This window comes from Bufo bufo, chromosome 8 (genome assembly GCF_905171765.1).
Source record: "Bufo bufo chromosome 8, aBufBuf1.1, whole genome shotgun sequence".
In the NCBI taxonomy this organism is placed as follows: Eukaryota; Metazoa; Chordata; class Amphibia; order Anura; family Bufonidae; genus Bufo; species Bufo bufo.
Window position 1 is genome coordinate 141,078,579 of NC_053396.1, and position 22,062 is coordinate 141,100,640.

The following is a 22,062-nucleotide window of genomic DNA, read 5'->3' on the forward strand; positions in this document are numbered from 1 at the left end:
AGTGCGGACGACAAAAGAATAGTAGTTTGCAACCTGTGCCGTACCAAAATGAGCCGGGGCGTAAACACTAGCAATCTCACCACCACCAGCAAGATCCGCCACATGGCATTCAAGCACCTTAATAAGTGATCCGAACGCCTGGGTCCACAATCTGTATCTGCGGGTCACACCACTGCCTCCTCTTACCTTGTGTTACGTGCTAGCCAATCCCCTGTAGAAACCGCCCTGCACCTGGACCTTCGCAAGCACCATCAGCAACCACATCCACTTCCGTGTCCCAGCGCAGCGTACAAATGTCCTTACCCCAGGCATTTGAACGCAAGCGCAAATAACCATCCACCCACCCACAGGCCATAGCACTAAATGCGCAACTTTCCAAATTATTGGCCCTAGAAATGTTGCCATTTAGGCTTGTGAACACTGAGGCCTTCCAGAAGGCCCTCACGTACAATATTTTACAGGGTCAGCTCACCTGCAGGCCCTCGCATATAATTTTTGGGAGGGTCAGCTCACCTGCAGGCCCTCACCTACAATCTTTTACAGGGTCAGCTTACCTGCAGGCCCTCGCATATAATTTTTTAGAGGGTCAGCTCACCTGCAGGCCCACATCTACAATCTTTTACAGGGTCAGCTCACCAGCAGGCTATCGCATATAATGTTTTATAGGGTGAGCTCATCTGCAGGCCCTCGCATATAATTTTTTAAAGGGTCAGCTCACCTGCAGGCCCTCGAATATACCGTAATTTTTTAGGCCCACACCTAAATTGTTTTACAGGGTCAGTTCACCTACAGGCCCTCGCATATAATTTTTTTGAGGGTCAGCTCACCTGCAGGCCCGCACCAAAAATCTTATACAGGGTCAGCTCACCTGCAGGCCCTCACATATAATGCTTTACAGGGTCAGCTCAACAGCAGGCCTGCACCAAAAATCTTTTACAGGGTAAGCTCACCTGCAGGCCCTTGCACATAATGTTTTACGGGGTCAGCTCACCAGCAGGCCCACACCTAAAATCTTTTATAGGGTCAGCTCACCTGCAGGCCCTCGCATATAATTTTTTAGAGGATTAGCTCACCAGCAGGCCTGCACCTAACATCATTTACAGGGTCACCTATAGGCCCTCGCATATAATTTTTTAGAGGGTCAGCTCACCTGCCGGCCCTCACCTACAATCTTTTACAGGATCAGCTCACCTGCAGGGCCTCCATTCCGCTTTGGTGTCTGTCTGACGAAACTGAGCATATAATGTTTTACAGGGTCAGCTCACCTGCAGGCCCTCGCATATAATGTTTTACAGGATCAGCTCACCTGCAATTTATCAAGCGTGTATGATGCCCTCCTTTGTGTGTAATAAAGGGTGTATTGGAGTGCCGGTTCCTTGTAATTTTTGGAAGCCCTTTTACTTAGTGCATAGGCTTTATGAGTGTAGATGTCCCACTACCTGAACAATTGCACTTTATATACAAGTAAATATACAGGACAGAATGTTTCCTAACAATTTTTCCTCTAAAATAAATTTTATCTTCGGTTTTGTGCGTATCAGTGTCAGTCTGTGAAAGTGGTGTACTACTCGGACATCGTTCCCAGCAGCGACCTGGGAGTCCAAGATGCATCCGGACATCTTCCCCATGCTGTTCCAGAACCATTTCAGTGGTGTTTCCATCAATTTCTGACCTTTTTCTAAGACCCAGACACCCACCCCTTTTCAGAGCAGGGGGTGCCTGGTTTAATGCTCGGGTTCTACCATTGACTTCCATTGTGCTAATTGTGTACACTAACAGTTTTTAAAAGTTTTAAATGAATGGAGAACCCCTTTCACTCTGAAGTAGATAAATTATTTTATGAGATGCATAGATTAGATAGATAGATAATATAAGAAGAAAGAAAGAAAGAAAGAAAGAAAGAAAGAAATAGAAGAATGAATGAATGAATGGATAGAGAGATAGATAGATAGATAGATAGATAGATAGATAGATAGAGATAGATAGATAGATAGATAGATAGATAGATAGATAGATAGACAGATAATATAAGAAAGAAAGAAATAGAAGAATGAATAAATGAATGGATAGATAGATAGATAGATAGATAGATAGATAGATAGATAGATAGATAGATAGATAGATAGATAGATAGATAGACTTCTTATTTCCCCCCTATTCACCTTTTCATTATAATACCAATATCTTTAGCAGTTGTCTTGGGGTTTACTCTAAAATCTCTTTTAATTTCTTCTAAAATCATAACTTTTCCTTCATATTTCCCTTAGAAGACACTGACCAGGCAGAATATTTAGTGCCTGCTTCTAATTCAATGGTAACTGCTGATGCAGACGGTCCTACCATAGGAGGGCTTCTTATCTCTTGAGGGCTAAACATTCATCCGCCTCTCTCAAATGTTTACGCTGTCTGTAATTCATCTTTATCATGAATACATCTTCATTATCCACCCAGTCCATTCGGTTGACTCTAATTTAGATCTTGGATTTTGTTTCTATATTTTTTTTGCTATTTTTAAGGCCTCACGCACACCAGCCACCATATCCATTTGGCGGTCCGCAAATCGCAAGTCCGCAAAATATGGATTTTTGGTTTTCAATGGGTCTGTGCAGGGATGCACCTAGCCTTTCTGCTGCCTGAGGTGAAAATTTAAATGGCACCCCCCCCCCCCCCAGCCCTACTGTTAAAGGAATACTGTGATACAGTTGACTATAGAGAGATGAGCGCACAATGGAAGCGCTCATTTCCCATGGCCCTGCCACCGCCCCCACTTGTCTCTAGGTCACACCGCCTGAGGCAATTGCCTCACCTAGCCTCATTGGTGGTGCCCCCCTGGTTCTGTGGTCTGCTTTTTCCAGACATAGTCTATCTTTCTGCAAAACGTACATACTGATGCAGAAAAGACACGGGTGATCTGCGTGCCTTCTGCATCCATATGTCTATTCCACAAAAAGATTAAATGTCCTATACTTGTCCGCAAAATACGATGGTGGACCCATTGAAGTCAATGGTTCTGCTAAAATTGTAGATGTAACACGGACCTCATCCGTATTTTGCGGATCCGCTTTTTCTGGATCTCAAAACAGATATGGTCATGTGCATAAGGCCTTAGAAAACTCTGAGAATATATGTAAAAACGACACACATAACAGCAGCTATGATACGCTAACTGGTATGATACGACCTTAGGTACCAGAGTGGTAGAAGGTAGGAAAAATATGTGTCCGTTTCTTCCCACATTCAAAAAATATGGAAATTGTATTCATCAGTTAATTATGAAACTGAACCAAATGTGTATATAAGAGAGGAAATTAGATTATGAGCCCCACCGAGCATTGACATGAGTGACTACAATATAGATGCAGCACTGCAGCGTATGTTGGTGCTATGAAAGCAATGACAAAAATGTAAGCATTTTTTTTAATAATGCCCACCGATGCCCCTTCCAATTCCCCAAATTTTGCTTTAGATATAACTGTTTCCTGCCGGACAATATCCATGATATCAGCTTTTAGATGGTAATAACAGGAGGTATGAGCCACTCAGTAGCCCAGACTGAGCCCAGAGAGTAAGCTCTGCTTTGTGTCTATGCATCCTTTTACAGAATAATGAATTTTGCTTATTGGGAAGAACAGAGCCCCTTTAGTGATAAAAATAATTTCGGTTACCCCCCCCCCCCCCCCCCCCACTCCAGGGATTTGCTGTAGAAGAAGGGACTGTAGGCGCTTCTATAGAAACACATGGTATGTGGCCCCGGCTGGAGTGAAACAGTCCACCTTTGTCTGGATCGCCCCTCTAGGTGGAGGGAACATGTTGCTGTGGCATGTGTTTTTCCACACGTACAGCAGACAGGCCTGGCCCGCAGATGGCTCGCTCTGCTCTCTGACAACCACACTGGGACCTTTGAACTTACTATTTATACAATGTTTCGAGGGCTGGTGTCTCTTCCTGCAGAACCGCCGCCTGGCCAGCTTTGCTGTAATTACACCACTTGCAAGACGGTATATAGGAGCACAGTCAACCGATCACAACTATCCCCTCATTTCACAACCAGCGGCAGTGATCGGACAATCTTCTGCAGAAGTCATAAAATACGGAGACGGTTTTACCTTTCAGGTTAAGGGCATATTAGTATAAATGTCTGACATAGGAAGAAAGTAACGAACAAGCAGCAAGTCTATCTACTTACATCTGATTATCTATCTAATTTATATCTATCCATCTACTTATAATCTTTCCATCCATCCTTCTATATCTATCTACTTATATTCTATCTATTTATCTCTCTGTCTACTTATAATCTATTATCTATCTACTTATACACTATCTATCCATCCTTCTATATCTATCTACTTATATTCTATCTATTCATTCTTCTATATCTATCTATCTATCTATAATCTATTATCTATCTATCTATTCATATCTATCTACTTATATTCTATCTATTTATCTCTCTGTCTACTTATAATCTATTATCTATCTACTTATACACTATCTATTCATTCTTCTATATCTATCTATCTACTTATAATCTATTATCTATCTATTCATATCTATCTACTTATACACTATCTATTCATTCTTCTATATCTATCTATCTATCTATCTTTCTTTCAAATCAAATCAAATCAAAAAAGCTTTATTGGCAGGTCTAAAATTATACACTAGTATTGCCAAAGCATGTGGGAAATAGGGGGTTGAGAAATGGGGACACACCCGGGGTCAGTGTATAGGAGTCCGTGGCGTATCATGACGGGTCCATGGCATATCAGGCTCCTCTCAGTCTGTGGCAAGCACTGATATATTGTGCTGCTATCTATCTATCTCCCCAATACATCTTCCGTGACACCATGTTCTTGGCTACCCTAATGACATCCTATACACTGCACATGATCACTGCAGCCAATCACTAGCCTCAGAGGCGTACGACACATGTAGTGGTCACATGCAGTATACAGGTGGTCACCACTGTGGACTTGCCAACGTGGCTCTGAGAAGGAGGGATATTAACCTCCCGACGCCCCCTTCCGTCTGATCACTAACATACCGTTGACTTACATTTTATTGGCGAACACTTAATTCCGCAAACAACAAGTGACATTTCATCTCATGCACACGAGCTGATTATGGTTACAACAGCTCATTATCGCTCACATTACAAGAGTAATCACTTAGTGTAAATGCTCCTTAACGCAGCATTAAACCTGTGGAGCTAAGAGTCCCTCATCACTTGTGGAAATGCTCCTGGAGGTTCTCAGAGGTGGAGATATGAGAAATAATGAGGGTTGGACTCACTTATGGGGAACTCGTTGTCCAGAAGACCACTAAAAAATGGCTGGAAAATGGACGATAGATTGCATGCAACAATAAAGCAAATGTAAAGATCGGGCGGACCGGCCATAGACTCTACAGGGAAATTTCCCAGTGGGCCGATGCCCAGAGGGCCACCTAAGGCTTCCTCTTGGCCAAAAGCCAGGTACATAAAGATCTGATGCTCTCAGCATTCATTATTTTGGGCTGCATTGTGATATCTGGGGCCGGTTTTAGTTTTTTTTTCCAGGGCCACTTTAAGTTCCACATCCGTATGGCCGTTCCGTGGCCCCGCATAAAATAATTGAACATGTCCTATTCTTGTCTGTTTTGCGGACAAGAATAGGCATTTGGGACCTGCGGAAGGGGAAAATGCGGGATGCACATGACCGGTATCTATGTTTCGCAGATCCGCAATTTGAGGACAGCAAAAACGAACATGGTTGTGTGCATGAGGCCTAACGAATCTATATATCCATGAAGAAATCTATGAGGAGAATTTATCAAGCACTTCACTCCAGAATTCAGTCTTTAAAAAGTTGAAAAACAAGGCTTGTGTGAATTTTGGGGTCAGGGTTGAGACTTTTTTGCATTTAACTTTCACGTTGGCGTTATTGCTATACGATTTTGAGATTCGGCAGGGGATCTCAAAACCACAGCAAAATGCTCCCAATCCTAATAATACAACTGGCTGCATCAATTCAGGACGGATCCGGTTATACTATATCGAAAATCAAGAAAAACTGGATCCGGCACTAAAAAAGTAAGTCAATGGGCGCTGTGTCTGAAAAAAAAAAACGGATCCGCCACCATTGACTTGCATGGTTTTTGGTGCCGGATCTGGCTTGTTCAGTTTCCCATGCCGCACACAAAAATGCTTCTTGCAGCAACAAACCGGAACAGAATGTATTCTGGTGAAGCGTTGTGCTGCGGTTTTGAGAGCCTGCGCCGGATCTCAGGACCGGACAGCACAATGCAGATGTGAAAGTAGCTTTACTCCAATTTTGAAAAGTAGTTGGGAAAGTGGGCATTGTTAGCTATGTTAATGAGTTTTACTCCAGATGTATGACTCAAGGTTTATGAAGTCCTAAAGCCACTCCTGCATGGAGAAACGCGTTACGTTCAAAGACGTTCCAAATGTAACAGACAATGAGCGCTGTTTGATAAATGTGGCGCAAAGTACTCAGACTACTGCAAAGCTGACTTATTCCTCCCTATGGCTGAGCTAAATGATTACTAAGAGACAAGAAGGGACCATATTAGTCTACTTTCACACTGGCGTTTTGGCTTTCCGTTTTTGAGATCCGTTCAGGGCTCTCACAAGCGGTCCAGAACGGATCAGTTTGCATTCTGAATGGAAAAGGATCCGCTCAGGCTGCATCAGTTTGCCTCCTTTCCGTCTCCATTCCGCTTTGGAGACGGACACCAAAACGCTGCTGACGAAACTGAGCCAAACAGTCCTGGCACACAATGTAAGTCAATGGGGACGGATCCGTTTTCACTGGCACAATAGAAAACGGATGCGTCCTCCATTGACTTTCAATGGTGTTCAAGGCGGATCCGTCTTGGCTATGTTACAGATAATACAAACGGATGCGTTCTGAACGGATGCATTATCTGAACAGATCCGTCCATGACGGATCCGTCCATCCGTAGCCTTAGTTAAAACATGGCACCCACCGATTGATGGGTTGTCGTATGGCTGCTATAGGGATCCCAACAAAGCCACTTTTACTTTACATAAAGCGCTTGGGCGGCAAACTGAACCTTTATCCCAGTCGGAGGAGACCCTAACTCTGCATAGGAGTCTATAGACCCATACTGCACCTCCGTACGCCTCTGACTTCATGGAGGTTTTCTCTGTGAAATTCTGCAGGGAACGGACGACAGAAAATCTGCTATGCTCCATTAAATGGCGTATTACAGAGGTACAAGAATATCTTTCTAATATGGCAGCACTCAGAGAGATTCCATGTCTCTCCGTACAAGTTCTGTGAGAACACCTCCTAAAGTTGTGTCTATATATATATATATATATATATATATATATTCAGTACTTGTCCTGTACCACACGTCTGGGAAATATTTCTGAATCCATGGAAATGTTGTTTGCTACAATGTTACCAATGGATGTCTGTAAATATTATTATTATTATCATTGCTACAATGTATGTAAACCCAAAATAATAAACACCTCCTCACATGAAATAGACCCCAGAACCCCTGCGTTTAACAAAGACCCCTCCTGACTCCATACTCATATTACCTCTCAACGTGCCCGTTACATGGTGCCACAAATACGTTTACGGTTTGTTGTTAGCCAGCAGTTAAAGAGGCCTTAAAACTTTACAGCGCAGTAAGTGAAGGTCACAGGCGGGTTCTGAAAACAACGCATCTAGTAAAGAAAATCAGCAATAATTCGAGGCGCCTTAAACACCAGCAGCACGAGGTACTGTAAAACCCACCATCTGGTAAAGGGTTAAACTCGGAGCCAAAGCTCCGTGCCCTCAGAAGTAACTAAACACCACTCGTACCCGAGCCTTACTGCAATGGAGATCTTGTGGTGTCACCAGTCTCAATGGTTATTTCTTCACCAACACGTTCCCTGCTGCAGTCACTAAGTCAACAGAATAAAACAACGACAGTAGACGTGGACCATAAAACCGCTAATGATATGGGCTAGCGGGAGACTGTAAAGTGGTAACGGGCCAGCCGTAGAAAAATATGTAGTAAATATATAATGCGGACCCTCCTTAGGTCACATCTTCTTAGACTTAAAGGGGTTGTCTAGTTTGGAAAATCTTTCTTTCGGTGGGAGCTAAGCTTATAGTATGGGTATCCTGCCCCCAAAATCAGCAGTTATCATGGGGATCCGCTATGTATTTCCTCAAGTATGCAATATCAAATCAGTGGGTGTCAAGGACTTATCTACCAAACCATGCAGCTTCTATGGAGCTCTTAGAGAGGGTCAAGCCTATGCTGTTGCATCCCTTTTGCTACTGGGTGATGGAACCAGTGTGTATTGGAATCGATGCAGGACTGCCCATGACAAAGGACCCAAACTGTCAGCAAACATGGGGCAGAGGAATTGGTCCAAGAGTTATAGAAATGGAGGGAAAAAGGAAAAAAAACATCAGGACCTTCTGTCCAAAGTGGTGGGTTACCATAATGGGAGGCCCACTTCTAACGCATGCAGTGGGGTCCCCTTTCTTCTAGGTATGCCACCGGTGGGTGTCCATTGTTTACTCCAGACACTGGTAGTCTTCCAAAGTCATTACCTACAGGGGACACCACGATCAACCAGACACAGCAGGGCCCTAGCTGGGAGGCCCACCCCCACTAGATCAACCAGACACAGCAGGGTCCTAGCTGGGAGGCCCACCCCCACTAGATCAACCAGACACAGCAGGGTCTTAGCTGGGAGGCCCACCCCCACTAGATCAACCAGACACAGCAGGGTCTTAGCTGGGAGGCCCACCCCCACTAGATCAACCAGACACAGCAGGGTCCTAGCTGGGAGGCCCACCCCCACTAGATCAACCAGACACAGCAGGGTCCTAGCTGGGAGGCCCACCCCCACTAGATCAACCAGACACAGCAGGGTCTTAGCTGGGAGGCCCACCCCCACTAGATCAACCAGACACAACAGGGTCCTAGCTGGGAGGCCCACCCCCACTAGATCAACCAGACACAGCAGGGTCTTAGCTGGGAGGCCGACTCCCACTAGATCAACCAGACACAGCAGGGTCTTAGCTGGGAGGCCGACTCCCACTAGATCAACCAGACACAGCAGGGTCCTAGCTGGGAGGCCCACCCCCACTAGATCAACCAGACACAGCAGGGTCCTAGCTGCGAGACCGACTCCCACTAGATCAACCAGACACAGCAGGGCCCTAGCTGGGAGGCCCACCCCCACTAGATCAACCAGACACAGCAGGGTCCTAGCTGCGAGACCGACTCCCACTAGATCAACCAGACACAGCAGGGCCCTAGCTGGGAGGCCCACCCCCACTAGATCAAGCAGACACAGCAGGGTCTTAGCTGGGAGGCCCACCCCCACTAGATCAACCAGACACAGCAGGGTCCTAGCTGGGAGGCCGACTCCCACTAGATCAACCAGACACAGCAGGGCCGTAGCTGGGAGGCCCACCCCCACTAGATCAACCAGACACAGCCGGGTCTTAGCTGGGAGGCCCACCCCCACTAGATCAACCAGACACAGCAGGGTCCTAGCTGGGAGGCCCACCCCCACTAGATCAACCAGACACAGCAGGGCCGTAGCTGGGAGGCCCACCCCCACTAGATCAACCAGACACAGCAGGGCCGTAGCTGGGAGGCCCACCCCCACTAGATCAACCAGATACAGCAGGGCCCTAGTTGGGAGGCCCACCCCCACTAGATCAACCAGACACAACAGGGTCCTAGCTGGGAGGCCCACCCCCACTAGATCAACCAGACACAACAGGGTCCTAGCTGGGAGGCCCACCCCCACTAGATCAACCAGACACAACAGGGTCCTAGCTGGGAGGCCCACCCCCACTAGATCAACCAGACACAACAGGGTCCTAGCTGGGAGGCCCACCCCCACTAGATCAACCAGACACAACAGGGTCCTAGCTGGGAGGCCCACCCCCACTAGATCAACCAGACACAACAACCTAGCAAAATAAAAAAATCAGCCCATAACACAATCCATCCCATAAAGTGCACACAGATGAGGGACATTGTGAAAATGAAGTATCCAGTTCTAGACAGCAGCCTGGCGTGGGCACGGGTAACATACGTGCTGGCCTCAGGATTTGACTACATGCAAAGGACATCTGTCAAACCTTAAAGACAGATCATTTAAATAAAACCATAAAAATAAAAAAAAACGTAACACCGATGTAGCAGAGCTGAGGTTATCCCAAGGAGAATGGCTGAGTTTGTTATTTGGTATAACTAATGCTGACATTATGAAGTTTTACATAGGACTGCAGGTCCTGCAGCATTATACCTAGTTACATAGGTTGAAAAAAAAGACACAGGTCCATCAAGTTCAACCTGTATGAGAATGGCAAAACCCAATCAGCTCTGCTGCATCTGTACATAGACATGTTATCATCACAGACCGACTGTGTGATACATTACACACCTCATTTATACCCATCCACTGGGCGCAGAGGTCTGGCACATTCACCCCACAACTGCCCGCTGCTGGCATTCCTACTTTCCTAATAAATGATTCTCTGTAATTAAAACCAGAACAAGGCAAAGTGAAACCCCAGCTCGGAGCGCGGGCACAGCTGGCATCTCAACAAGCTGGCAAAGGGGAGATGTGGAGAGGGCACCACCACTTTCTCCGGGCAACGGACAGATTATCAGGAATACAGCGAAATGTATAGAAATGTATATAAGCACCAGTAAAGGAGACGTGGGATTATATCTAACCACGGCTACAACATGTCAGCATGAGGACAAGGCATTCAAATATATCAATCATAGATAATAGATGGATGGATAGATAGATAGATAGATAGATAGATAGATAGATAGATAGATAGATAGATAGATAGATAGATAGATAAATATAGAAGAACAGATAGATAGATAGATAGATAGATAGATAGATAGATAGATAGATAGATAGATATAGAAGAACAGATAGATAGATAAATGGATAGATAATAAATGGATGGATAGATAGATAGATAGATGATAGAAGATAGATAGATAATAAATGAATGGATAGATAGATAGATAGATAGATAGATAGATAGATAGATAGATAGATAGATAGATAGATAGATATAGAAGAACAGATAGATAGATAAATGGATAGATAGATAGATAGATAGATAGATTGATAATAGATAGATAGATAGATAGATAGATAGATAGATAGATAGATAGATAGATAATAAATGGATGGATGGATAGATAGATAGATAGATAGATAATAGATAGATAGATAATAAATGGATGGATAGATAGATAGATAGATAGATAGATAGATAGATAGATAGATAATAGATAGATAGATAATAAATGGATGGATAGATAGATAGATAGATAGATAGATAGATAGATAATAGATAGATAAATAAATAGATAATAGATAGATAGATAAATAAATAGATAATAGATAGATAGATAGATAGATAATAGATAATAGGATATAGTGATAGATAGATAGATAGATAGATAGATAGATAGATAGATAATAGATAGATAGAAAGAAGATAGATAGATAGATAGATAGATAGATAGATAGATAGATATAGAAGAACAGATAGATAGATAATAGATAGATAATAGATAGATAGATAATAGATAGATAATAGATAGATAATAGATAGATAGATAATAGATAGATAATAGATAGATAGATACAATAAGGAAATAGCAGCCCTCCTCCTCCTCCTCTTCCTCCTCCTCCTAATTGTCAGGTGCAAAAAGTCCTTGGCGGATTCTGGATGAGAATCCACTAAATGCTGTACAAAGTGTGAAGAGGCAGCTGTGACCTCGGTGAGGGGAGCGGGTCCTTCTCTGCACCCGGCGCCTGGTTCATACTTTGTACAGACAGATAATGACAGATGATCTAACACTCGGAGGACCTCTATCTATCTATCTATCTAGGTGCCATCCACACACTGATGACAGGGTCTATGACCGGCCACATGTCACACATGGCCGCTGTGTGAGGACAGGCTCCACCACTGACACACTGTAACAAAGTCCCTGTGCTGCTACTGCTGCTGGGCAGGCTGGCTACATGGAGGCATCTGACGTGGTGGCATCTGGAAACTTAGCCCATCCAGAAGGCAGAGCAGCGGCTCCGCACACAACCTGAAGCCCCCAGAAACCACTGACAGCACCCCGGGGGTGGGCTCCGGAACTCCGGGGCTCCCGCACTGGGGGTGGCACCCCTGGCACACACCTCAACAAAGGTAACGGCGCAGCAGAGAAGGAGGTAATACCCACCACGGCGGCTCCAGCTCCCAGTCTCGGAAAAAGTCGAATAGATCCATAATAGCGGTGAGTGCAGCGCCGTGTCCTGCCGGGGGGAGCGGAGGGGCCAGTGTCCGCCCCGGTGAGCTCTGCGCTGGGCTCCGGCTGCTCGGCTGTGGCTGGAGGAGGCAGCAGCATCACACTGGGAGAGAGACACAGCGAGTGAGAGGAGACATGGAGGAGGGACGGAGCCGAACGGAACCATCCGGCCTGCTGAGCGGAGGAGCGCCCTCTGCTGCCCGCGGCGGCCACCGCAGCCAGGCAGCCAAGCCCAGCGACACACCGAACTACTGACTGACTGACAAGAAGACTGCAAGTGCTGTCTGTCTGTCTATTATATGTCTGTCTGTCTATTATATGTCTGTCTGTCTGTTATATGTCTGTTATATGTCTGTTATATGTCTTTCTGTCTGTGTCTGTCTATTATATGTCTGTTATAGGTCTTTCTGTCTGTGTCTGTCTGTCTATTATATGTCTGTCTGTCTGTTATATGTCTGTCTGTCTGTGTCTGTTATATGTCTGTCTGTCTGTGTCTGTCTGTCTATTATATGTCTGTCTGTCTGTTATACGTCTGTCTGTCTGTTATACGTCTGTGTGTCTGTCTGTTATATGTCTGTCTGTGTCTGTCTGTCTGTTATATGTCTGTCTGTCTGTCTGTCTGTTATATGTCTGTCTGTGTCTGTCTGTCTGTCTGTTATATGTCTGTCTGTCTGTCTGTTATATGTCTGTCTGTCTGTTATATGTCTGTCTGTCTGTCTGTTATATGTCTGTCTGTGTCTGTCTGTCTGTTATATGTCTGTCTGTCTGTCTGTTATATGTCTGTCTGTCTGTCTGTCTGTTATATGTCTGTCTGTTACATATCTATCTATCTATTATCTGTCTGTCTATCCCTTATCTATTTATCTATCTCCATCTAATATATCTATCTAATCTTTCTTTCTTTCTTTCTTTCTTTCTTTCTTTCTTTCTTTCTTTCTTTCTTTCTTTCTTTCTTTCTTTCTTTCTTCCTTTCTTTCTTATCTATCCATCTATCTATCTTCATGTGTGGTGTCTCCTTGCACCATTAGGTGGGATGTCACACAGGACCCCCTATGGCCCCAGCAGTCAGTTATTGGGGCTGGGGTCTGCTCCGCGCTCCACCTCTCTCATGTCAGCCATGTTGAGCAGCCCCTCCTGGGCACAGAGGGTCACAAGTCGGGGGCCCCTACCGAGAAGCCGTAGCTTTCACATCCAGGCAGCGGTCTGTTGGATGCACACATGGTAATGGGTCATTTCAACCACTTTTCACCCTGAATAGAAACAGTCCTTATTATTACGGCTCCTTTTCAGCTCCTCCTTGTTGATGTCGCTTTCGGATAAAGTTGGGTGACAATGGCCACCATTATGTAATAGCACCAGCATGTTCTGCAGCTCTGTACAGAGGACCTCATCACCCTCACTGATCCCTGACCCAATTAGGTCTCAACATTTCAATTCCAGAGTTACCTGTCTATGTTTTTGCACTGAGGGAGGAAACCTGAGCACAGGAAGGACCCCCCACATATACAGGTGGGACCTACAAGCCACTCCAAGCAGATGGTGTCTTTGGTTGGACTTAAAGGGGTTGTCCAGGCTTTTACTATTGATGACCTATCCTCGGGCACCTTCACTGATCATCTGTATTAGGAGACAATTAATACAGCTGATCGGCGGGAGTTCTGGGTGTCGGACCCCCGCCAATCTGATATTGATGACCTATCCTGAGGATAGGATATCAGTAGTAAAAGCCCGGAGAACCTTTTTAAACCCTGAAAGTTGTAATTGTGCAGAAACATATATAACTGATACATAGAAAGATAGAAGATTTACAGCAGAAAAAGACCACCTGGTCCATCTAGTCTGCCCATATATCATTTCTTCTTCATAGTAGGATAGACATGAATTCATCCCAGGCATGTTTACATTTACTTACTGTAACTGGAGAAATTGAAGATAGACAGTTTAGGGTACTTTCACACTTGCGCTTTTCTTTTCCGGCGCTGAGTTCCGTCACAGGGGCTCTATACCGGAAAAGAACTGATCAGTTTTATCCCCATGCATTCTGAATGGAGGAGAGCAATCCGTTCAGGATGCATCAGAATGTCTTCAGTTTGGTCCTTTTGACTGTTCAGGACGGAGATAATACCACAGCATGCTACGGTTTTATCTCCGGCCCAAAAAAACGGAACACCGGCATTTTATTCCATAGGAATGTATTAGTGCCAGATCTGGCATTCAAAATACGGCAATGCTGGATGCACAGACCGGTAAAAATGTGAAAAAAATATATATAATGGATCCGTTTCTCCGGATGACAAACTGAGAGACGGATCCGTTCTTGCAATGCATTTGTAAGAGGGATCCGCATCCAGATCCGTCTACAAATGCTGTCCGTTTGCATTCAGATTGCCGGATCACTCTGCCGCAAGTGTGAAAGTGGCCTTATTATATCCCACCTCCATCTCTCCGTGAATGCTCCACCACTCCACGGATGCTGCGGCAGTGCCCTAGGCCGACACCTACAGTACAGCGCTGTTCACACCCTCAGCCTAACCTCTACCCCCCCCCCCCCTTTTCCACCCTTGGTTATAAACCCTACATATCCAGCTAATAAAAGATGATAATTGCTAGATATTACACGTCCACTACCTCTCAGCACCTTCCGGTTCCTTTCCTTGGTCCTGGCTGTTCACTTCCCGATGAGTAGGGCAGTGAAGCCCAAGATTTTTTTCGCATTTACAACGTAGAGCTGTATTTTGTATATGATTGTCTCGATGCTCTTTGTATCACTGATACCTAACTGCTGGATTTTGTTATTGTAATTTTTTTTTCATTACTTTTCCTTATAATAAAATGAGAATTAATAAAAAAAAAAAAAATAAGTCACTTACTGTAGATTTCCCAACCCAATCTGCTGGAAGTTTCTTCGAAGCTTCAGTCGCTCTTCCAGTAAAATAATATTTCCTGACATTGCTCCTTGACCCCCAGCTAATTTCAGATTGCGCCCCCTTATTCTTGTGTTTAGCGTCTTATTGAGAACACTTCCCTCCTGAACCTTATTTAAATCTTTAACATATTTAAAAGTCTCGATCATGTTCCCCCTTTCACTTCTTTCCTCAAGGCTAAACAGATTGCGTTCTTTAAAGGGGCTGTCAGCTTTTTCATATTGATGACCTCTCCTTAGGATAGACGTTCAGAGAGTAGGTGACGGCAGCATCTTTCTCCATAAATTCTCTTTTAATAGTTACTGTAAAAAGCTGCGTGCTGGGGTCGTACACAATAGGATACCTCTTGGCGCAAAACCACAACCGCGAATGACGTCTTATAGAAAGGTTTTTATTTTTGATCAGGCGACAACGCGTTTCAGAGTAAGAGTACTTCTTTTTCAAGTCTTTGGAACCGGGCACATGCAGTTAGCGCCACCAATCCAGGATGCTTTGAATCGGCTGCTGTGTGTGTGGCGTGGCTTCTTTCTCCATAAATTCTTTATTAATAATTAGTCCAAGACAAATGTACAAAAAAAGGCCAATAAAAGCAGCAACGTTACCACTACGCAGTAGTCTTTGTCAAGCATAGTATGCCGGCTTACTCCAGACATTTATAAGACACAGGTTGACCCCCACAATGGGTGATTATTATTCACATACACCTAACTTGTAAGGCTACCAGTAGAAATGTACCCACTAGTGATTATCCTAATTGTGCTCCTGCACTTAATCGTGCCAATGAGAATATCCACCAGTGAACACCCCACCTTATGTATCATGTCACAGCTTGGCGTCTCCGGTTTCTCAATGCGCATGTCTCACAAATGACGAGTTCCGCCATATCTCAGCCGTATCTAATCATGTGATCACAACTACAATCACATGTTCACTCTCCAGTTTCCCTTCAGGTCCGACTCGTCAGATGTCCGCAATCGCAGAAGCCACAGTTCCCACGCTCCCCCCCCCCCCCGGAGTCTCTGGGTCATGTGTGTCACGGCCACGGTTCTGGCCGTGACTCCTTGGGAGCCGCATACAGTTGCCCGCGGTTTGGGTTGTTGTTTCAACCGCAGCTTGGGGCTTGATGTAGTTTGCCTCAAGTGCGGTTGCGCGGACAACAGGTATGTGTGCGGTCCCTTTGGAGTTTGTGTGTCTATGTATGCACTTTTATGTGTCTGTGTGCACTCTGTTTTATGTTTGGTGTGCACTGACATCTTCCCTTCACTGTGGTTGCCCGTGGCAACGTTTGGTTGTAGTGTGTACATGTGGTGGCAGTGTCCCGGCCTTCGGGCTGACTCCCAGGACACGGTTGCCACCCATGTCGTTGCCTTTGGCAACAACCACAGTGTGTTGGTTGTGTTGGACACTTTCCCTTTAAGTTGATGTCTTCCCTTCCCTGGTGTTGGAAGGGTTAACTTCCTTCCTAGTGTGTGTGTGCACTGGGTGTGTCCGATTGTGGGTGTGGCTGCATGGGCTATAAAGCCTCAGTTAAGACATTATGTCTGAGGGGTACTCCAGCCTTGTTGTAAGCTGGAGGAACTCTCCTGGTCACATTTCCATCTGCCAGTGAGGGCCACCCTTGTGGTCATAAATTGTGATACACCATGTTATGTGATGTTCAGTTGATATTTTCCTGTTGTATATTGGTGCAGCTATGGATCTGGGTTCCTGTGTGTGGTTGTGTGTTTGCTGGGTTCATTGAATGTTGTGTGGACTTCAGCTTGCCTGCACAGGGATCCAGTCAGCAAGGCTGTGGCAGGTAAGTGGAACTTGTTCACATTACCTGCCATATCCATAGGACTGTTTGTGTTCCCCTTTTTCCCAGCAGCTTGGCCAGTGAAACTCCTGTTCCTTCGTGTCCAGAAGGAACAGGTCATCTTACCCTGCTCCTAGGTGAGGGCCATCTTGAGGGCTAGCAGGGACTTCTAGGTTCCGGAGCATGAGCCCTCCTACCATCAAGGTTGGCTCATGTAGCTAGGAGTCAGGGTCAGGTTAGGGATGCATTTAGGAGGTGACCTGCTCCCTAATCCTGTCGTCCTGGTCGAGCAGCGACCATCATCTCTGTACATCGCACGGCTGAGGGTTTTCCCCATCCTCAGCCGTGACAATGTGCCTGCATCCAGATCACATGATCGGGTCGCGCACTTGCAGACGGTCAATCTAGCCGGCATACAACGCCACAGGACGTCACGTTACCTAGGTAACCAACGCCACAAATAATAATCTTATACAATAGGACGTCTGTCAAGTGGAATTGTTCTCAATTTACATAGTATCACTTTTATGTGTATCTATACGGACCTTCAGTCATAATAATGATGTTTTAACCCACGGATGGCAAGCTGTGTCAGACCATGCATGTACAGTGTTCAATGTGGTTCACTCTCTACCCCTGTGAAAAAAATAAATACAGATTAAAACAAACTTAAAAATAGCAACATACTTAAGACCTATGAACAATACTGTTGAAGACCATTCTATTCTATACCACTTACATTAAACTCAATGTTTAGGCCAAAAGGTTGTACTGCTCTTAATGTGAATATCCATTTTAATTCCTTTTTTCTAAGAATCATTTCTCTGTCACCCCCTCTTCTCAGTATTCCCACGGAGTCAATGACTCTGAATCACAGCTGATTTATCTAATGGGCACATTTAACGAAGTGTTTGGCCACAGGTTTATCCATCATTCTCTTCCTAATAGTACTTTTGTGTTTGTTGATTCTTTCCCTGATCTCCATTGTCGTCTCTCCAATGTAGATCAAGCTGCATGGGCATTGAATCATATAAATGACCTCCTTCGATCTACATGTATAATATCCCTTGATCTTAAATATCCGTCCCGTATAGGGGTGCATAAAAGTATCACCTTTAATCATATTGCCAAGATTGCAACACCCCAAACAAGGGAAATTGCCATTTTTACGTCGAGCCAGATATTGTTGTCTATCTACTTGTGCCCTACCTATATCGGTTTTCATCAACCGATCTCTAAGGTTAGCTTTTTTTTTTATAGGCCATCAAGGGAGGTGCTTCAAACTCACGGATAGAGGGCAACCCATTAAATAATATATGCAATTCTTTTTTTTGTATATTCGCTATTTTACCACTATGACTGCCAAATGTAGAGACAAATGGAATCTTCTGTACTGAACCCAATTCAGGTGAAGAATGTAATGTCCTGTCTCTATTAGTCATCTTTATCTCATTAGATTATCTTCTTAATAACTTACAGGGATAGCCTCTATCCGTGAATCTTTTACATCTCTTCCACCCTTATACAGGGAGTGCAGAATTATTAGGCAAGTTGTATTTTTGAGGATTAATTTTGTTATTGAACAACAGCCATGTTCTCAATGAACCCAAAAAACTCATTAATATCAAAGCTGAATATTTTTGGAAGTAGTTTTTAGTTTGTTTTTAGTTTTAGCTATTTTAGGGGGATATCTGTGTGTGCAGGTGACTATTACTGTGCATAATTATTAGGCAACTTAACAAAAAACAAATATATACCCATTTCAATTATTTATTTTTACCAGTGAAACCAATATAACATCTCAACATTCACAAATATACATTTCTGACATTCAAAAACAAAACAAAAACAAATCAGTGACCAATATAGCCACCTTTCTTTGCAAGGACACTCAAAAGCCTGCCATCCATGGATTCTGTCAGTGTTTTGATCTGTTCACCATCAACATTGCGTGCAGCAGCAACCACAGCCTCCCAGACACTGTTCAGAGAGGTGTACTGTTTTCCCTCCTTGTAAATCTCACATTTGATGATGGACCACAGGTTCTCAATGGGGTTCAGATCAGGTGAACAAGGAGGCCATGTCATTAGATTTTCTTCTTTTATACCCTTTCTTGCCAGCCACGCTGTGGAGTACTTGGACGCGTGTGATGGAGCATTGTCCTGCATGAAAATCATGTTTTTCTTGAAGGATGCAGACTTCTTCCTTTACCACTGCTTGAAGAAGGTGTCTTCCAGAAACTGGCAGTAGGACTGGGAGTTGAGCTTGACTCCATCCTCAACCCGAAAAGGCCCCACAAGCTCATCTTTGATGATACCAGCCCAAACCAGTATTCCACCTCCACCTTGCTGGCGTCTGAGTCGGACTGGAGCTCTCTGCCCTTTACCAATCCAGCCACGGGCCCATCCATCTGGCCCATCAAGACTCACTCTCATTTCATCAGTCCATAAAACCATAGAAAAATCAGTCTTGAGATATTTCTTGGCCCAGTCTTGACGTTTCAGCTTGTCTGTCTTGTTCAGTGGTGGTCGTCTTTCAGCCTTTCTTACCTTGGCCATGTCTCTGAGTATTGCACACCTTGTGCTTTTGGGCACTCCAGTGATGTTGCAGCTCTGAAATATGGCCAAACTGGTGGCAAGTGGCATCTTGGCAGCTGCACGCTTGACTTTTCTCAGTTCATGGGCAGTTATTTTGCGCCTTGGTTTTTCCACACGCTTCTTGCGACCCTGTTGACTATTTTGAATGAAACGCTTGATTGTTCGATGATCACGCTTCAGAAGCTTTGCAATTTTAAGAGTGCTGCATCCCTCTGCAAGATATCTCACTATTTTTGACTTTTCTGAGCCTGTCAAGTCCTTCTTTTGACCCATTTTGCCAAAGGAAAGGAAGTTGCCTAATAATTATGCACACCTAATATAGGGTGTTGATGTCATTAGACCACACCCCTTCTCATTACAGAGATGCACATCACCTAATATGCTTAATTGGCAGTAGGCTTTCGAGCCTATACAGCTTGGAGTAGGACAACATGCATAAAGAGGATGATGTGGTCAAAATACTCATTTGCCTAATAATTCTGCACGCAGTGTATCAAATGTTTGATCACCAGAGACCACCCGTACTACCATATTCTAACAGATTATTTCTGTCAGTAGGTTTTTGATATAAATCTGTCTTGATACATCCCTCCTCTACATAAACCTTGACATCCAGGAACTGCAGCTCACTCTGAGACACAGTCCTGGTGAACTGCAATCCTGGGATGCTCATATTGAGATGCCCATGAAAGTTATCCAATTCCTCCATCGAACCTGTCCAAATAAAAAAAAAAAGTCATCTATGTAGCACCACCAGCACAGAATCCTCCCCATGAATGTTGTTTGGTACACAAGTCCGTCCTCAACCATATAAATATTCGTGTTCGTGGGGGCCACATTGGACCCCATCGCCGTTCCGCGCAATTGTTGATAAAAGGTGTCCCCGAAGAGAAAATAATTCCTCCTCAGGACCACCTCAAGAAGCTGAAGGACAAACTGGGCACCACCTGCAGAGAATCCTGCACTGGCAAGCAACACACCAACGGTCCTTAAACCACTTTCATGTTCAATTGAGGTGTACAATGAAACCACATCAAATGAGACCAAAAAGAAATTTTCTGGTAATGTAATCTCCCGTAATTTCAAAAGAAAGTGGCTCGTATCCCTAATATATGAGGAGGCATTAACAGTATATGCACAGAGTACATGATCGAGGAAAATTGATAGTTTTTAAATATTGATCCTCTACCTGAAACTATAGGTCTACCAGACTCTTGTGAATCTTTGGGAGTAAATATAGTAACGGAGTGATCGGATGCAATATTTTCAAATATTCCTCCAAATCACTATCTATGATACCCTCTTTTAATGCTCCACCTATAATGACCCCCAGTTCTCGCATTATATCAAATTTCGGGTCACCTCCCAATTTGTCATATACCTCCCTATCATCCAATTGCCTCTGTACTTCATTTATGTATTTATCCATGTCCATAATAACCACTGCACCCCTTCTATCTGCCAGCTTCACCGTTATATTTTTATTTAACTCAAGGGACTTCAATGCTTCTCTCTCATGGGATGTTACATTATGTAAATGGTAATCTCTATTATCTTCTCTCAATTTATTAATCTGTTTGGATACCAAATCAATGTAAGTCTCTATTACATGGTTATCTTGTGGCAGAGAGAATTTGCTCTTCATCTTAAGGCCTAATTTTTGAGACTCAAAGGGTTATCATTTTCCTCAGGACGCAGTGCATGATTCTCTCCAGGTGGTGCCCAGTTTGTCCTTCAGCTTCTTGAGGTGGTCCTGAGGAGGAATTATTTCCTCTTCGGGGACACCTTTTAGCAACAATTGCGTGGAACGGCGATGGGGTCTAATGTGCCCCCCACATACGTGAATATTTATATGGTTGAGGACGGACTTGTGTACCAGACAACATTAATGGAAAGGATCCTGTGTTGGTGGCGCTACATAGATGACATTTTTTATTTTATTTGGACAGGTTCGATGGAAGAATTGGAAAACTTACATGGGCATCTCAATATGAGCATCCCAGGATTGCAGTTCACTATGACTGTGTCTCAGAGTGAGCTGCAGTTCCTGGATGTCAAGGTTTATGTAGAGGAGGGATGTATCAAGACAGATTTATATCAAAAACCTACTGACAGAAATAATCGGTTAGAATATGGTAGTACGGGTGGTCTCTGGTGATCAAACATTTGATATAAGGGTGGAAGAGATGTGTAAAAGATTCATGGATAGAGGCTATCCTTGTAAGTTATTAAGAAGATAATCTAATGAGATAAAGATGACTAATTGAGACAGAACATTACCTTCTTCACCTGAATTGGGTTCAGTACAGAAGATTCCATTTGTCTCGACGTTTGGCAGTCATAGTGGTAAAATAGCGAATATACAAAAAAAAAAAGAATGACACATACTGCAGCGAACATCTGACGA

At 44.1% G+C, this 22,062-nt stretch overlaps 1 protein-coding gene across 1 annotated transcript in view; it reads right to left on the bottom strand.

Moving 5' to 3' along the window:
* Window positions 1–12,616, bottom strand: part of AFF2 (AF4/FMR2 family member 2) — a 628,447-nt gene extending 615,831 nt beyond the window's left edge. The window contains 1 exon segment of the mRNA XM_040442199.1: window positions 12,274–12,616. Within this exon segment, the coding sequence (XP_040298133.1) occupies window positions 12,274–12,320 (47 nt within the window). The 5' untranslated portion in view covers window positions 12,321–12,616.
* Between the last annotated feature and the right edge of the window lie 9,446 nt (window positions 12,617–22,062).